Consider the following 19,649-nt stretch of genomic DNA (forward strand, 5'->3'; position numbering starts at 1 on the left):
GCACATCCCTACAAAAGACAGTCCCTGTTCAATAGACATTACAAGCTAATAAGACAAACATACAGGACAAGAGACTTGGGGTATTTCATAAAGCAAGACAATGGCTAAACAATTTTTAGTTGTATAAGAAAGGGGAATATTCAAAACTAGCTATTTAGATGGATAACTCACAAGCTAGACATCTAAATGCTTTTGACTATTGATCTCTTAAACACTTGATAGACTTCAATAAAGTACAGGAAGGTGAACATTTTTGTAGAAAGGGTAATTGAAAAATAATGGGTCATAATCTGAAATTGCAAAGAGGAAGGTTCAGAGGAAAAATAAAAGTTTTGGGGGTTTTTTTTACTGAGAAAATGGTAGATGCCTGGAATAGCCCACTGGAAGAGGTACTGACAGCCAAAACTGTGATAGATTTCAAGCTTTCTTGGGGCAGATGTAAAGGACTGTGGTAGAAAAAAGTTTAGATGAATGCAATATTGCAAACCGTCCATCCTTCATTTGCTTCCTCATAAGAAGAGGCAATGGGAGAGGTAATAAGGAGAAAGCAAGGCACAGCTAAAGGAAGCACAAGCTATCAATACTGAAGCCTATAGAGTCGCCAAGGAACCAGAAGACTACAATTCTTCAAAAATCAACTGATGCTGGTGGGTTGATGCAGGTACTCTCAGAAAGCGTCACAGACAAAGATGGCTAGATATTAGAGCAACAGCCTTAATAGTATTGATAGCTATTAAGTTTATAATAATTTATTCTTATTACATACCTTACTGAAACCGTTCTTGGCATGTCACAACAATCAATTTAGAAAAAAAACATTATAAAACATAAGTAGTTTATACAGTGCATTCATCATAGTTACTACAATCTATAAAATACCACTGCAAATTACAAAGCTTGATGGAAAGATATAGGGGATGGCAAGGCCTGGGTGTTGGATTAAATCTGGGAATTTGATTGCTCATTTACTCAGAATGAAAGAGAACCAAAGAGGAAAGCAATAAAAACCAACTTAGATAACAAGCAGTCAAGTTTCTAGGACTAACTAGCATCTAAGGCTATATCCTTAGTAGTATAGACTGGAAAAAATGGGCAGACAGGATGGGCCAATTGGTCTTATCTGCCATCATTTACTTTATTACTATGTAAATTAGTGTCAGAAGCAATCTACTTAAGGCCAATGTACTCTTAAAATATTTTACATTATACTTGTTAATGTTTATAATTATATGGTTGACCGCTTTCATGAGCTTCTCTCAGCAGAGATGCTGCTGTTCGAAACATTACCGCAGTGTCAGGCTCTTGATCTTCAGTGCTGGCAGATATTAGTGGTTCTAACCACTGTTAAAGAAGTCTATCTCACTCACTTAAGATCTTCAGTGCTCGGGCACAAGTGATTCATTTTACCTCCAAAGTAGTCCACTGACAGAAGTTTTTACTTGCAGATAAAAAACTATACATAAACAGGCAGACCTATGATTATAATTTGACGCATTTTCTAAGTATCAGATCACACTTGATATAATGCGGAGTTAGCGTTCAGAAAAGATATGATGGTTTAGCCTTGATATAAATAAATAGAGTTGATTTAGCGTATATTTGAGTGTATTTCCATATTTTTGTCACTATTTATTTCGCTCTAAAAGGTTTCTTTTTCAATTCTTTATTTTCAAAATTTTTTGAACATTACACCCAAGAATAACTCTTGTACAGCAAAATTGATGCTTGCCTTTGTCTATAAAAATAATACAAGTAACACAATAGATAACTAACCTTCATCAGGTAATTTCGCAAACATCAAAAATTATAAGAATATTTGGAGGCGGAACTATAAGTGCAATATTTAAGGCAAAATATAATTAGTTAATTATTGAACAACCAAGTGATGCCATTACATATTTTCACTAACAAGCCGAGGCTTGAGGGGAAGCCTCTTGGGTTCGGGCAACTATGAAAGCCCTAAGTTGTGCGGGCTCTAAGAAATTTACATGGATACTTTAAGGTAAAGTTGGCACCCAACTGAAGTACTGACGAACGCATATTTAGAAAATCCTTTCGTCTGGTTTAAGTTGTTTTAACCACATCTGGATATATCCAAATTGGGTAACCATATACCTTACTTTGCCTATTTCTAAAGAATAGTTTCATTACATAATTACGGTCAGACAAAAAGGCAAATGATATTAATAAAGGTTTCCTTTGAGTTATCACAGTGTCCATAGTAATTTCTAGTATATCTGATAAATCTGTTATAGGTGTTTGAGTCCCGGCTATTTCCAGTGCTTCAGTTTGTGTCCGCTGTTGCAAGTAATAGGCCTTAGTAATCACCAGCAGAGCAGTTTCTGGTATTTTAAGAATTTGTTTCACATAATTTCGAAATAACTCCATCGGGGAAAACATGGTGATAACAGGAAAATTCAGAACCCTTAAATTATGGGCTCTGAGAACATTTTCGATATTTTCTAATCTTCTATTGGTAATATTGTCTGATATAATCAGTTTTTCCTGCACATTTTCAACCATTAGAACCTTCTTATCCAACTCTTCAACCTTTTTTCCAAAACTGGAAATAAGGTTATTATTCACAATAGTTTGATTCCTGGTTTCTAAAGTTACGGTGGATAGGCTTTTAATGGACGATTCAATTGATTTTAATATTACCCATATCCCTTGCAATGTTATAGTTTCTGGGGTAGAAATAGAAAAACCCGCAGCTAGGGCTCTCAGGTGACTGCCTCCCGCTTCCTCCTCAATGCTCACCAACCTTCCTTTGCCTTCTGGTGTCAATGGCTTCTAAGCTCTAAAAGGTTTCTTATTTTAAAATTATATGGCATCAGAAGAATAACTTATTTTGACTTTCCATATTGTATGGCAATCTCTCTGGTTGTTGCCTCTGTGGACCCTTGGGCCTAAGCAGGGTTGACTCTACCTGCAGGGAGAAGCCCTGCAGGTTCTTACCATTGGCAGGTGGACCTAGGCGAAGCAGAGACCAGTCAGGATCTTCACCTATACCAGTCCACATTCCCCGTGGGTTGAGGCTTTGGGTGCCGGGGCTGGCAGGATTTAGGCGGGATCTCTGCTGATGACAGTATACTGAGTTGTAAGCAGGTGGCAGTCAGGCATATCTGGGGTCCAGGCAATGGTTAAAGGCAGGCAGCGGTCAGGCGTGTCTGGGGACCAGGCAGAGGTCAAACCAGGTATCTGTCCGAGGAAAGAGAAGAGAGATGGATAGGTAGGGCAGGTAGACAAGGACAAGAACAAGCAGGCGACATGGATGGACTGGAATGAAGACTGACGACAAGGCTGGAATGAAGACAGGAATGCTGGAAGAAACACGCTTTACTAAGAAGTAGTGGGACTGGTTGCTGAGACAAGGAGGGAAGGCTGAGGGAAGGAAAGTGTGAGCCCTTTATAGGGCTTGGTGTGTGATGTCATTATCCAGTGCCAAAGAACTTTTCCTGTCGCTGGCCCTTTAAAACATATGAGGGCTGGCACACATGCGCTTCAGGAGGAGAGCATCAAGATGAGGCCAGCAGCATTCTGCCGTGTGAGGATTTGGCAGTGTCCTGCCTCGCAGAGTGCCAACAGCGTTTGGCTGCATCAGGAATCAGGAGGAATGGCCCAGCCAGGGAGGCATATGGGCTGTGGAAATCTGAAAGAATTGTATTCAATGGGGGTGAAGGGCTGATGTGCACGGAGCAGGAGAGAGACTTGGAGGTGATAGTGTCTAACGATCTGAAGTTGGCGAAACAGTGTGACAAGGCAATAGCTAAAGCCAGAAGAATGCTGGGCTGCATAGAGAGAGGAATTTCAAGTAAGAAAAGGGAAGTAATTATCCCCTTGTTCAGGTCCTTGGTGAGGCCTCACCTGGAGTACTGTGCTCAGTTCTTGAGACTGTATCGCTGAAGGGACAGAGACAGGATGGAGGTGGTCCAGAGAAGGGCGACCAAAAGGTGGATGGTCTTCATCGAATGACTTATGAGGAGAGACTAAAGAATCTAAATATGTATACCCTGGAGGAAAGGAGGAGCAGGGGTGACATGATACAGACGTTCAGATACCTGAAAGGTTTTAATGAGCCAAAGTCAATGACAAACCTTTTCCGTTGAAAAAAATCAGCAGAACCACGATTTAAAACTCCAGGGAGGAAGACTCAGAACCAATGTCATGAAGTATTTCTTCACAGAGAGGGTGGTGGATGCCTGGAACGCCCTTCCGGAGGAAGTGATGAAGACAAAAACTGTGAAGGATTTCAAAAGGGCGTGGGATAAACAATGTGGATGCATAAAGCCTGGAGGATGGGAATGAAGAGAAGAGGTATGGGGGTGGCTTGTAGGAATAAACACTGTGGATCCATAAAGCCTGGAGAATGGGAATGAAGAGAAGAGGTATGGGGGTGGCTTGCGGGAATGACGGCTACTACCTGGTGATTAATACCCTTATTTAATAAACGTTCATACAGTAATGAGACTCCAACATTGCTCTTTGCTTCAATGGCAAGAGGAAATGTGGAAAAGAGGATTTGCATTCAGGCAACAACCAACAAGGTAGCACAGTCTGGGTAAACAAATAAGCATGGGAGTAGCTTGCCTGTTGCAGCGGTTACTAGCACAAACCAATTAAGCCTGATACTTCACTTTCAATGCATATCCAGCATAAATCTCTGCTTCAATATTATCTCTGCTTCAACGGCAGGGGGGAATGAAGATAAGAGGCTTTACATTCAGACAACCACCAACAAGGACTGAATTGCAGAGTCTAGGTAAACAAATAAGCATGGGAGTATCTTGCTTGTTGCGGGGTTACTACCCCAAACCAATTTAAACCTGTTACTTCACTTTGAATGCATATCCAGCGCACTCACTGGTTCAACGGCAGGGGAGAATGAAGAATTAGGATTTACATCTAGCCAACATCTAACAAGGCATTAATCTAAGCAGTATGAGTATACAAGATGTGGTAGGCCTGATTGACAAACTGAAGAGTAGTAAATCACCTGGACCGGATGGTATACACCCCAGAGTTCTGAAGGAACTAAAAAATGAAATTTCAGACCTATTAGTAAAAATTTGTAACCTATCATTAAAATCATCCATTGTACCTGAAGACTGGAGGTTAGCAAATGTAAGCCCAATATTTAAAAAGAGCTCCAGGGGCAATCCGGGAAACTACAGACCGGTTAGCCTGACTTCAGTGCCAGGAAAAATAGTGGAAAGTGTTCTAAACATCAAAATCACAGAACATATAGAAAGACATGGTTTAATGGAACAAAGTCAGCATGGCTTTACCCAGGGCAAGTCTTGCCTCACAAATCTGCTTCACTTTTTTGAAGGCGTTAATAAACATGTGGATAAAGGTGAACCGGTAGATGTAGTATACTTGGATTTTCAGAAGGCGTTTGACAAAGTTCCTCATGAGAGGCTTCTAGGAAAAGTAAAAAGTCATGGGATAGGTGGCGATGTCCTTTTGTGGATTGCAAACTGGCTAAAAGACAGGAAACAGAGAGTAGGATTAAATGGACAATTTTCTCAGTGGAAGGGAGTGCACAGTGGAATGCCTCAGGGATCTGTATTGGGACCCTTACTTTCCAATATATTTATAAATGATCTGGAAAGAAATACGACGAGTGAGATAATCAAATTTGCAGATGACACAAAATTGTTCAGAGTAGTTAAATCACAAGCAGATTGTGATAAATTGCAGGAAGACCTTGTGAGACTGGAAAATTGGGCATCCAAATGGCAGATGAAATTTAATGTGGATAAGTGCAAGGTGATGCATATAGGGAAAAATAACCCATGCTGTAATTACACAATGTTGGGTTCCATATTAGGTGCTACAACCCAAGAAAGAGATCTAGGTGTCATAGTGGATAACACATTAAAATCGTCGGTTCAGTGTGCTGCGGCAGTCAAAAAAGCAAACAGAATGTTGGGAATTATTAGAAAGGGAATGGTGAATAAAACAGAAAATGTCATAATGCTTCTGTATCGCTCCATGGTGAGACCGCACTTTGAATACTGTGTACAATTCTGGTCGCCGCATCTCAAAAAAGATATAATTGCGATGGAGAAGGTACAGAGAAGGACTACCAAAATGATAAGGGGAATGGAACAGCTCCCCTATGAGGAAAGACTAAAGAGGTTAGGACTTTTCAGCTTGGAGAAGAGACGGCTCAGGGGGGATATGATAGAGATGTTTAAAATTATGAGAGGTCTAGAACGGGTAGATGTGAATTGGTTATTTACTCTTTCGGATAGTAGAAAGACTAGGGGGCACTCCATGAAGTTAGCATGGGGCACATTTAAAACTAATCGGAGAAAGTTCTTTTTTACTCAACGCACAATTAAACTCTGGAATTTGTTGCCAGAGGATGTGGTTAGTGCAGTTAGTATAGCGGTGTTTAAAAAAGGATTGGATAAGTTCTTGGAGGAGAAGTCCATTACCTGCTATTAAGTTCACTTAGGGGTAGATTTTCAGAGCCCTGCTCGCCTAAATCCGCCCAAAACCGGGCGGATTACGCGAGCAGGGCCCTGCGCGCCGGTGAGCCTATTTTACATAGGCTCACCGGCGCGCGCACAACCCCGGGACTCGCGTAAGTCCCGGGGTTTTCGGAGTGGGCGTGTCGGGAGGCGTGTCGGGGGGCGGGGCCGGATTGCGCGGCGTTTTGGGGGCGGGTACGGGGGCGTGGCTACGCCCCGGGGCGGTCCGGGGTGTGGCCTCGCCCTCCGTACCCGCCCCCAGGTCGCGGCCCGGCGCGCAGGGGTCCCGCTCGCGCGCGGGGATTTACGCCTCCCTCTGGGAGGCGTAAATCCCCCGACAAAGGTAGGATCGGGGTTTAGACAGGGCCGGGCGGGTGGGTTAGGTAGGGGAAGGGAGGGGAAGGTGAGGGGAGGGCAAAGGAAAGTTCCCTTCTAGGCCGCTCCGATTTCGGAGCGGCCTAGGAGGGAACGGGGGTAGGCTGCGCGGCTCGGCGCGCGCAGGCTATACGAAATCGATAGCCTTGCGCGCGCCGATCCAGGATTTTAGCCGATACGCGCGACTATGCGCGTATCTACTAAAATCCAGCGTACTTTTGTTTGCGCCTGGAGCGCAAACAAAAGTAGGCTGTTCGCGCTCGTTTGAAAATCTACCCCTTAGAGAATAGCCACTGCCATTAGCAATGGTAACATGGAATAGACTTAGTTTTTGGGTACTTGCCAGGTTCTTATGGCCTGGATTGGCCACTGTTGGAAACAGGATGCTGGGCTTGATGGACCCTTGGTCTTACCCAGTATGGCATTTTCTTATGTTCTTATGGGGTGACTTGCTCGATACAACGGTTACTACCCTGAAACATTAAGCCTTATACTTCACTTTAATACAGTTCCAACTCTGCTCTCTGCATCAATGGCGGGGGTGGAAGGAAATTAGGATAAAGCTACCAATAAGGGCTCTTTACTCAGCAGTCGGAGTAACAGATAAGTATGAGAAAATAAGTATGATGGCTTGTTGCAAAAAAATCAGCAGAACCAGGGGTCACGATTTAAAACTCCAAGGAGGAAGACTCAGAACCAATGTCAGGAAGTATTTCTTCACAGAGAGGGTGGTGGATGCCTGCAACGCCCTTCCGGAGGAAGTGGTGAAGACCAAAACTGTGAAGGATTTCAAAGGGGCGTGGGATAAACACTGTGGATCCATAGTCTAGGATGGGAATGAAAAGAAGAGGCATGGGGGTGGCTTGCTTGCGGGAATGACGGCTACTACCTGGAGATTAATATCCTTATTCAATAAACATACACACAGTTAATACAACTCCAACATTGCTCTATGCTTCAATGGCAAGAGAAAATGTGGAAAAAAGGATTTGCATCCACAAAAAAACGGGGGAGTAGCTTTCTTGTTACGGCGGTTACTACCCCAAACCAAATAAGCCTGATACTTCACTTGGAATACATATCCAGCGCAGCTCACTGCTTCAATGGCAGGGGGGAACGAAATAAAGAGGATTTATATTCAGACAACCAACAAGGACTGAATTACACAGGCAGGGTAAACAAGCGTGGGAGTAGCTTGCTTATTACATCGGTTACTACCCCTAACCAATTAGCTAGATACTTCACTTAGATACAGCTCCAGCACTGCTATCTACATCAATGGTGGGGGTGGAAGGGAAATAGAACCAAAAAGTTACTTATAAGGGCCAAGAGTAACAGATAAGTATGAAAAAAAATAAGTGTGAAAGCTTGTTGGGCAGACTGGATGGGCTGTTTGGTCTTCTTCTGCCGTCATTTCTATGTTTCTACGTTTCTTCTGCTGTCATTTCTATGTTAAGTGCGGTGGTTTGCAGAGGCAGCCTACGGACCGCCAACATAACACTGGATCAATAGGAGACAGAAATCTTCTTGTCTTGAGACAAAAGCTTTACCAGCCAGAAGGATGCACAAACAGTGAAGCAAGAGAAGATCAAATATTGCCTCAGAATGAGACATCTTTCACTACTAGAGTGCACTCAACATACATTCATTACTCTAATAAACAGACACACCCTAAACACAAACAGTGAAAATGTGACATACTGGGGTCAAGTTTCAAAATGTCCATATTGGAATAAAGACTGTATCTACTTTTTATCTGGGAGCTTTGCACCAATTTTCAAAGCAAAAGTACACACAGACTTTCAATTTGAAGCTTGTTGCAGGTATGAAGTACACAGGGTCACTTGTGCCTGCTTTTTCTGTCGATAGATTTTTGGTGGTGAAGTACATGTAAAGATCTGAAAATGCCACCTACGTGCGTGGTTTTCCTCCCCTGATCTTATCCCGCCCCCAGGAGCGCCTCCTCTCAATCGGGCCGCTTCAGTAAATTGCGCGGGAGAGCCGGCACTCAGAGGCGAGCGCCCGCTCTCCCGACACACGCCCAGGCCCCTCTCCTGGGTGCGTGATTTAGTATGCATGAGGGGCCGCGGTAATAAGGAGGCGCTAGGGACACTAGCATATCCATAGCGCCTCCTTATTGGCAGAAGCAGCAGCTGTCAGCGGGTTTGACAGCAGATGCTTAACTTTACCGGCGTCTCTTGTCGAACCCGCTAACAGCCACGGGTTTGAAAAATGAACGCTTGCAAAATTGAGCATCCTCTTCCAACCCACAAACCGCGGGCTGATTTTTTTTTTTTTTACGATTTAAAATTTTTTTTTTTATTTTTGGGGCCTCCAACTTAATATCGCTATATTAAGTCAGAGGGTGTACAGAAAAGCAGTTTTTTCTGCTTTTCTGTATACTTTCCTGATGCCGGCCGAAATTAACGCCTGCCTTTGGGCAGGCGTTAATTACGGAGAATAAAATGTGCGGCTTGGCAGCACATTTTACTTTCTGTATTGCGAGGGACTAATAGGCTCATCAACATGCATTTGCATGTTGTGGGCGCTATTAGTTTTTGGGGGGTTGGACACGCGTTCTCCTTGCAATATTACCCCATACTGTATAAGGGGTAATAACAGCGCATAGAAAATGCGTGTCCAGATGGGGGATAACGGTGCGCTCGGCCTGAGCGCACCGTACTGAATGTGGCTAAAAGTACCATGCCAGATGGAGGAAGGGCAATTTTCAGACACCCATATTAACATAGGCAAAAGGCTTTTTACCTACCTAAATCACTTTGAAAAGTATCCTCCCTAGTTGTCATTTGTTTCACGAACTCAGTAAAAGGACTCAAATTTGGTGATTAAGCTTTTCTTTGGAAATCTCATACAACTCCAGCTATTCAGTCAAATTACCTTTAAATCTTGCATTCTTATCCACCCAATCTCCAATGATGGCCCCCAAAAGAAGAACAGATCCTGCGACCACCAGCCCAAAGACTGCAGTTAGGAGTAAGCTGTCCTTGTAGAGTTCCACCAGAAAGACCGACACTGCGAACTGCCACATTCGATCACCCTGCAATCATCCACATTTGTTTATATCATCTTTCACATCTTTCTACAGTCTTACTAAACTACAGTGTTGTAAGAGCATGATTCTAACACTTTTAATCTGAACCCAGCAGAAAGAAATCTTTAAATTGCTCACTATCATCCAACTTCAGATTTACTAAAACATACATTGAATATGGAGCACCTCAGTTCTTCTAGCTAAGCTGAACATTTCACTACGAGACCTACATTTAAATTTGTTGTAGGACACAAGTGAAGTGAAAGAGGCAATTGTAATTTCTCCATGGCAGTCATTTTTGTTGATGGCACAATCTGGTAAGACAGGATGCTGAAGAGAAACAGAACAGAAGATAACATTGCAAGTCATGGGTGAGATAAATTGACAGCATGAAACATTTGGCTCATCTCAGTTTTCCCATATAGTTTTCTTATTTTTTTTAAGGCATGAACTCTTGTCTGAACTACATCTAAATACATAAGTAAATAAATCAAACATAGAATACAATATAAAGCATTTTGTATAATCCATAAACTAATCCACGATGATAAAGCCGACTGGCTTAACACGGCACTGCGCGTGCATGTACCACAAAGAAACATGAGATCTGCAAATAAAGCTCTACTAACTGTCCCCTCTGTCAAATCAGCACATCTCACGCAAGTAAGGGAAAGAGCACTGTCACTGGCTGGTCCTGTACTCTGGAATACCATGCCACTCGAAATAAGACTACAGACAAATCTGAAATTATTCAAAACTAATCTGAAAACCTGGCTTTTTAAACAAGCATTTTATAAAGATAAAGAAAAGGAGAAAAATAGTTGCGCGATAAGGATGCACCAAGCTAGAAGTTTTTAGTAACCTACATAAGCATATTAATGTTAAAATCAAACTGCCTAATTTGTTCCTAACAATCAGGTTTAATTTACACACCTAGTTTATTATTTTACATTGTTACCTTACTATGATGGCACATGAGTAATTTGTAATCTATACCACCCATATTTCTCTTTATCGTGCCCTTCTGTAAACCGTTGTGATGGTATTTAACTTAACGACAGTATAGAAAAAATTTTAAATAAAAAATAAAAAAACTAGAGACTGAGTGGACCATTTCAGGGAGGGGACACCTGCACCTCCAAAAATATTTTGTGAGCTAAGGGCCTTTTAACCCCCAACAATTCTCTCTCCCCTTCAGGCTGCAAAGGACAGAGAGTAAGCTCAAGATCCAGGTCATGGAGGTCACTGCTCAGAGGGTTTTGAAGGATAGCTGTTAAGAAAGTGAGCAGGTCAGGGACAGAATGCGAGACACTGAGAGAAAAGAATGAAGAAGAACATAAGAAATGCCATACTGGGTCAAGCCCAGTATCCTCTTTCCAACAGTGGCCAATCCAAGTCACGAGTACCTGGCAAGTACCCACACATTAAATAAATCTCAAGCTACTATTGCTTATTAATTAATATCAGTTATGGATTTTACCTCTAGGAACTTATCTAAACCATTTTTAAACCCAGTTATACCAACTGCCGTAACCACATCCTCTGGCAATGAATTCCAGAGCTTAACTATGCACTAAATGAAAAAGAATTATCTTTGATTTGTTTTAAATGAGCTACTTGCTAACTTCCTGGACTGCCCCCTAGTCCTATTATTGAGAGAGTAAATAATTGATTTACATTAACCTGTTCAAGTCCTATCATGATTTTCTAGACCTCTATCATATCCCCCCTTCAGTAATCTCTTCTCCAAGCTGAACAGCCCTAATCTCTTTAGCCTTTCCTCATAGGGCAGCCATTCCATGCCCCTTATTTTGGTCACTCTTCTCTAAATTTTCTCCAGTGTAACTATATCTTTTTTGAGATGCAGCGACCAGAATTGCAATTAGTATTCAAGATGCAGTCTCACCATGGAGTAATACAGAGGCATTATGACATCCATCATTTTATTTGCCATTCCCTTCCTAATAATTCCTAACATTGTTTGCATTTTTGATTGCCATAGCACACTGAGCCGACGAGTTCAATGTATTATCCACTATGATGCCAGATCTCTTTCCTGGGTGGTAACTCCTAAGACAGAACCTAACATTATGTAACTACATCAAGGGTTATTTTTTCCCATATGTATCACTTTGCACTTCTCCACGTTAAATTTAATCTGCCATTTGGAAGCTGAATCTTCCAGTTTGCAAGGTCCTCCTGCAATTTATCTCAATCTGCTTGAGATTTAACTACTCTGCATAATTTTGTGTCATCTGCAAATTTGATCATCTCACTTATCTTACCTCTTTCCAGATCACTTATAACTATATTAAAAGGCAGCAGTCCTAGTACAGATCCCTGAGGCACTCCACTGAGGAAAGGAATATAAGGAAAGTGAGAATCTGGGAAGAGAAGAGATGGTGAAGAGTGAGAGGCTGAGAAGAAATTAGAAGAATTAAGGAGTCAGGGTGAAGAGGTGAGTGACAAAGGGAGATGAAGGAATGGGCAATAGAAGTAAAAGAAATGGCAAATGAGAGATGGAGCAACAGCTATTCTATTGACATCAACTCATGACACTCCTTAACGGGAAGCTGAATCATTCAATACATTTAATACTTCTTTTCTGTAATCCATTTTCTTCATAACAGTGCCATTTTTATATCTTTCAAAGCTTGTCATATATTTTGTGTTGAATTTTAGTCTAAGGTATGATATATTAAGGTAAACATATACAAATTGCTTTGTTTTGAATTTTAGGAATATCAAGAACTCAATAATTTGAAAATGTTCTGGACTTTAGTAAAATCTCAACCACCGCACAATGCTCTTCAGCAATAAAGCCTCCGATTATGAATTTCTTTTGATGAAAATAAGTAAATCAATATATCATCAATGAAATGCAAATGTTGCTTACCTGTAACAGGTGTTCTCACGGGACAGCAGGATGTTAGTCCTCACATATAGGTGACATCACAGGATGGAGCCCAATCACGGAACACTTTTGTCAAAGTTTCTAGAAATTTGACTGGCACCTACTGGGCATGCCCAGCATGGCACTAAACCTGAGGCCATCAGGGGTCCCCCCTTCAGTCTTGTTTAAAGCTACAGGAAGTACCGAAAAATAAAATAATAAAACATAACGAATCCAACACCGCGGGGTGGTGGGCTGGTTTTGTGAGGACTAACATCCTGCTGTCCTGTGAGAACACCTGTTACAGGTAAGCAACATTTGCTTTCTCACAGGACAAGCAGGATGGTAGTCCTCACATATGGGTGGAGTACCGAACTGAGGATGTCCGAGAAATGCACCAAATGTACCCAAATGTGCAATAGGCACTAGCATTGGGGTAAAATTTGGTAGAGGGCATCCTGAACCGTAACGGGCAGGCAGAAGGGTGTTGGTACGTCAAGTTGTAAATAGGTTGCGCAAGACAGACTGGCCGAAGATGGAATCTTGTCTTCCGGCCTTGTCTAAGCAATAATGGGCTGTGAAGGTATAGAGAGAACTCCAGGTAGCAGCCCTGCAAATGTCAGGAAGCGGCACCGAGCATAGGTGTGCTACTGAAGTCGCCATGGCCCTCACAGAGTGTGCTTTAACACGGTCTTGAAGTGGAATGCCTGCTTGCTGATAGCAAAAGGATATGCAGTCCGCTAACTAGGAGGAGAGAGTCTGCTTACCCACAGGCTGCCCCAATTTGATGGAATGGAAAGAGACAAACAATTGAGTGCTTTTCCTGTGGGCAGCTGTACGGTCTAGATCAGGGGTCGGGAACCCATGGCTCGCGAGCCAGATATGGCTCTTTTCAGGGCTGCATCTGGCTCGCAGACAGTCGCCACACTTTCCCGCTGACCCAGCTGCTCCCCGGTCCTCCTCCGCCCGGGCTTAAAATGCTGTCAGCCCGAGTGGAACGCGGCAGGACAGCTGGAGTCAGCGGCACCGGCCTGCTCTCTTCTTCCCCCCCCCCCCCCCCGCGGCCCGGAAGAGGAAGTAGAGAGTATCGGGTGCCTGCGCAGCAAGAAGAGGCCACGCTAGTGCGCTCGGCATCGGCCCGAAGAAAAGAAGACTGCAGCGCGGCTCGGAGGAAAATGAAGAGGTTCAGCCGCGGCCGATGGGACTCCGCCTCCACGAGGGCTGAAAATGAAGAGGTGAGCGTTGGGAGGAGGCTGCTGCTGCCGCGAGTTCCCGGGGTGGGGGAGAGAGAGAGAGTGAATGAGCGAGCAAGCATGTGTGTTTGCTCGCTCATTCACTCTCTCTCTCCCCCACCCCCACCCCGGGAACTCGCGGCAGCAGCAGCCTCCTCCCAACGCTCACCTCTTCATTTTCAGCCCTCGCGGAGGCGGAGTCCCATCGGCCGCGGCTGAACCTCTTCATTTTCCTCCGAGCCGCGCTGCAGTCTTCTTTTCTTCGGGCCGATGCCGAGCGCACTAGCGTGGCCTCTTCTTGCCGCGCAGGCACCCGATACTCTCCACTTCCGGGCCGCGGGGGGGGGGGGGGCGGCTGTGTGTGTGTGTGTGTGATCGCATGTATGTGAATGATTGAGAGCCTGGGGGCCTTGTGTGTGTGTGTGTGTGTGTGTGTGTGAGATTGCATGTATGTGAATGATTGAGAGCCTGGGGGCCTTGTGTGTGTGTGTGAGATTGCATGTATGTGAATGATTGAGAGCCTGGGGGCCTGTGTGTGTGTGATCGCATGTATGTGAATGATTGAGAGCCTGTACATGTGAAAGTGAGTACGTCTGTGATTGAGAGCCTGCCTGTGAGAGAGAGAGAGCATGAATGTAAGTTTACGATTGGGAACCTGTATGTGTAAGTTTGTGATTGAAAACCTGTTTGTGTGAAAGAGTATGTGTGTATGATTGAGATCCTTTGTGTGTGAGAGAAATCATGTGTATGTATGATTAAGAGCCTGTGTGTATAAGTAAGAGAGATCATGTGTGTCTGTGTGTGATTGAGAGCTGGTTTAGGTGATGGAGCATGTGAGTATGTGATTGAGAGCCTGTGTGTAAATGAGAGAAAGAGAGGACATGTTTGTAAGCATGTGAATGAGAGTCTGTGTGTGAGAGAAAAAGACAGCATGTATTTATGTGATTGAAAGCCTGTGTGTGTGTGTAAGCGTGAAAAGATAGACAGCATGTGTGTAAATGTGTAATTAAGAGCCTATATAAGTGAGAGAGAAAAAGCATGTGTATATGTGAGTACTGAGAGCATGTGTGTACAGGTGTGTCATTGAGAGCCAGTGTGAGAGAGAGCGCTGGTATGTGACTGAGAGAGGAGAAAGTTCCAAGCAAACCACCCCACCTCCTGCTAATTCAGAACAATCTCAGGACACCTGGATATCAAACGTTCCCAGGTATGCAGAGCAAAAACATTTTTGTATCCTTATTATTTTTCATTACTGGGTCTTTGTGTCTGCTATTTTGAAATATTTTGTTGGTATCTGGAAATGTTTTATATGAGTTTTTAATTATTGGATATTCCACTCATCAGCTGTTTCGAAATATGTTCTTTTTGTTAGTACAGTTTTACTGCTGATGATTTTATATTTCTTGATTTGTTTTATAAGGATGGGTGATGTTTCTTTTTTCCTTTGTTACACTGCATACAGAGACTCTGGCTTGTTGCAGTTTCCAATTCAGTTTTTTCTGCATGCTTCTTGTTATGCGTTTTGGTCTTTTTATTCTATGTTAGGTGAGGGACAGCACGTGATTCAGGTGAGGTTTTCTGCTGGCGTGTAGTTTCTGTGTAGGACTCTATAGCAGCCTGACTTGGTCCGTTTTCCTAATAGGAGATGTATTGGTGTCTTAAGGCCTGGTGTAATATTTTCAGAGACTTATTGTACTTTAAAAGTGTGATCTTACATAAAATGCACACATTTACTTGTATTTAGTTTTAAACATATTGTATGGCTCTCATGGAATTACATTTTAAAATATGTGGCGTTTATGGCTCTCTCAGCCAAAAAGGTTCCTGACCCCTGGTCTAGATAGAACGCTAGAGCACGTTTATTTATTTAAAAGTTTTTATATACCGCGCAATGGGGTAGGTGTCTATCCGTCTAGGCGGTTTACAAAGTTACACACACATAATTTTGTTACAATACATCATTAAAATACAAATACATTACATTACTGAGTTGTGCTGGCAAAATTATAGTTCGTAGAGCATAAATCTTATTATAAATTTTACAGTCAAGGGTATGCAGAGCCTGTTCTCCTAGATTGGAGTGGGGCCTGGGAAAGAAGGTAGTATAATGGATTAATGTGAAACTCCGATACTACCTTAGGTAAGAACTTTTTTTTTTTTAATTTATTTATTCATTTTCATATCATTACAAACATCCAAAATAGTTTGTGACATAAAATCTTTACATTCCAGTACAAACCATTCTTCTGTAATATTGTTAAGAAGCAATAAGGACCCTTGAAGTTTCATTAGAGCAATAAGGTAATTTTCTAATTTAATAAGGAAATTTACAGGTCATTCTCTTTATATTATGCCTCAATCCGGTTGGATGTCACCTACCTCAATCTTACATTTATCTAGAAATGCTCTTAAATGTACTGGTTCATAATAAACATACTTATTGTTCTTATACATAATGTACATTTACATGGATTCCTAATGACTGCCTGGATCCCTAGTACCTTAGCTTCTGACAACATCTCTACAAATATTTTCCTTCTGGTTTGAGTATCCTTTGTAAGATCAAGGTAGATCCATATCTTTTGGCCAAAAAATTTTTCGTCACGATTTTGAAGAAATGTTCTCAAAATCATGTCCCTATCCCTTTCATTCACAAAGGATATAACAATGTCCCTCTAAATTCAATTTGCTCCTCAGAAGGTGCCTCAAGAAAGGCTGTCAATTCTGTTTCTAAGTTAACATCTGATATCCTGGGTTCATTTCTAACTCCTATATTAGGTACAAAGTAGATTTTTGAGAGATCTGGAATTTTATCTTGTGTTATTAATAAGACATTCATCAAATATTTTTTAAATTGTTCTTTGGGCGAGATCAATTTCACACTTGGGAAATTTAATATTCTCAAGTTTAGATATCTCATCTTATTTTCAATTTTTTCATAATTTCTTTTCATTAACTCATCTGATTTAATCAGGTTAGCTTGTACTTCTTTCATAGATGATAATTGTACAGAAATCTCATTAATCTTGAGTTCATGTGTATTTACCACAGGTTCAATTACATTCACTTTATTTTGAGATGCATTTATAGATTTAGTTAATGATGTTATTGAATTTTCTAAAGTCATTAGGGCTTTCCATATAGAATCCAACGTAATCACCTCTGGTTGTACTATTTTCTGAATATTGAGATTTAGTAACATCTCTCCTTCCTGGCATACCTCTGAAATCTTTAGGATTTCTGTAGCCAGGTTCTCTTCACATCGTTCTGATGTTATATTTACCCCTATAGGTCCACCTTCCAATTCCTCCTCTGAGATCATGGGCTTACAAGCTTCCAGCTGTTTCCCATGATCTGAATTTGAAAAGGGTCCCGGGGTTGGATGTGAGGGCATTTGAGGTGCTCCGGGGCTTAAGGAAGTTTGAATGTCCAGGAAGGTAAGGTTTTGCTCCAAACCTATACCCTCAGCGGACTTAGCACCCGGTGTTGAGACTGCTACTGGTGTGAAAAAACCTCTATTACTTGCTGCGTAAGGATAGGTTGCGCAGGTACAGAGGGGTCCATGCGCAAGTGCCCCTTGCATTTAGTATGTGGCATAATAAAGTAGACAAATATAAAGGTTCCTACCGCACCAGATTTCCTTTTCACAAATTCCTTGGTCCTCTGGGAGGGTTAGGAGAGTCCAAAAACAGGTATAATGAAGTATAATTTCTACTCCATTTCCAGCCGTCGAAAGCAAGTCGAAAATAAGTCGCGCGGCTTAGACGACACGCCGGCGAACGCTGCGCGCCGCTGAGTAACCGAGGATCCACACCGTGTGTCCACTTCTTTTCTAGTCAGGTTGTCTGAATTAGCCCTCACAAATAACTTTTTTCAGTTTCAGAATTCATATTTCCAACAGATTAAAGGGACGGCCATGGGGGCGACTATGGCCCCCAGCCTGGCTTGCCTGTTTATGGACCATTTTGAGAGCCAATTCATTTATTCTTCGGAATGGTTTAGGTTTATTTACATCTGGCGCCGGTACATAGATGATGTGCTCTTGATTTGGATGGGCACTGATATACAATTTTACTGTTTTCTTGATTGGCTTAACTCTTTGAATCCACACATTCAATTTAATTTTTGTATTCACCCTCGGTCCATTGCCTTTTTAGACATTATGATTACAGCAGGGGCTGACAGCTTTGAAACTACGCTTTATCGTAAGGATACTGACCGTAATACACTTTTACAGTATCAGAGTTGCCATCCCCGCGCGTTACGCGATAACATCCCTACGGGACAGTTTTTACGCCTGCGCCGCCTGTGTTCCACTCGCCCAGAATTCTTGGCGCAAGCTCACACTATGTTCAACCGATTTCTGGAGCGCGGCTATCCCCATAGGGTGGTAAAAAGAGCTTTTAAAAGGGCACTATACACCAATCGTGACTGGCTGTTTGCTCCAGGGTCCAGCTCAGAAGATGAGACTAACAATTGCATACTACCTTTTTCTATTATGGGGAGAGCCATTGCCTCGATGATAAGACGTCATTGGACTGCCCTTGCACTGACAGACCTTTTACACAGCCCGCTGCACTTCACTTATAAGCGCGGCAAAAACTTGCGGGACCGACTGGTTCACACTTTTTCAATTGCTGAATCATCCTACAGTCAGGGCACACATGGCCCATGTGGTCACTGCACTATGTGCAGTCACACGGAAAGAACATCTTCCTTTATACATCCCAGCACTGGGCGTCTGTTCAAACTAAGCTCGGCATCTGATTGTCTTACTAAAGGCGTGGTTTACATCGTGAAGTGTCCTTGTCCTATTCCACGTGCCACGCGGCTGCTTCAATAAAAGGCTTTTCTCCCCTGCTCCAGCCCAACCCTGCGACCAAAATCGCGATGGTAAAAGCAGGAATACCAGAGACGTTCTTATGATTAATTTGATTTGAAAGTGCTGCTTTAAGGTTTTTCCCATGGCAGAGCAGGGAGTTCGGGCACTTGCTACTTGCTCCTCCTGCAGCAATCGGCACTGCTGAGATAGTATTTTATTGTTTTGAGGTGAATGCTGTAATCCGGTATTCAGTGGCTTCTGCCCTGACTGGCCTGCATCGGGAGGCTATTTGTAAAATTCACGGCAAATATGGCGGCCGGCGTAACAAAGAGGCAGAAACTTTCCTTACTTACAATGCTCCCGGCTTGCAGCGATCAACCCGTTTTAGTGAGTGAAAGTGGTCAGCGTCTCTTGCCCAAGCTGGTGCTGTGCTTTAAAAGCAACTTTTTGAATTTTTTCGTGGCTAAATTGATTGTGCCATGAAGAAGCAGGGCTGGAGCCTCAAACCTTAGCAGCAATCCCTTCTTGCGGCGAACAGCACCCCCGGATTCTTCTTTTAGCAATATTTTGATTTGGGGTGTAGTTTTTAAATTGTCCCGGGTTGAATTTCGCCACTGTTTTTGCTATTTTAGGTGGTTATAGTTTGTTTTGATTGTCCCTCTTGAAATGGCGGCTCGCACCCAATGCAGATTGTGGCAGAGTTCCAACTGCTTTTCCCTGGTCCTATTTCCCCACTGTGGTTAGCGAGGCAAATATAGCGGCTAGAGAGAAAGCAGAGCCCAGGCTGCACTCT

The 19,649-nt window shown here is 42.7% G+C and overlaps 1 protein-coding gene across 9 annotated transcripts in view; it reads right to left on the minus strand.

The window, feature by feature from the left end:
- LOC115093766 (solute carrier family 40 member 1-like) overlaps window positions 1-19,649 on the minus strand; it is a 168,748-nt gene that overhangs the window by 93,900 nt on the left and 55,199 nt on the right. For 5 of the 9 annotated variants that reach the window (XM_029605992.1, XM_029605987.1, XM_029605986.1 and 2 more), the window contains 2 exons: window positions 10,140-10,239; window positions 9,756-9,915 (listed from right to left, as the gene is read on the minus strand). In XM_029605992.1, the coding sequence (XP_029461852.1) occupies window positions 9,756-9,915; window positions 10,140-10,205 (226 nt within the window). In that variant the 5' untranslated portion in view covers window positions 10,206-10,239. The remainder of the gene's footprint in view (window positions 1-9,755; window positions 9,916-10,139; window positions 10,240-19,649) is intronic. The other 4 variants (XM_029605988.1, XM_029605989.1, XM_029605994.1 and 1 more) reach the window with 1 other exon arrangement.

The sequence above is a fragment of the Rhinatrema bivittatum genome, chromosome 6 (assembly GCF_901001135.1).
Source record: "Rhinatrema bivittatum chromosome 6, aRhiBiv1.1, whole genome shotgun sequence".
Taxonomy (NCBI): domain Eukaryota; kingdom Metazoa; phylum Chordata; class Amphibia; order Gymnophiona; family Rhinatrematidae; genus Rhinatrema; species Rhinatrema bivittatum.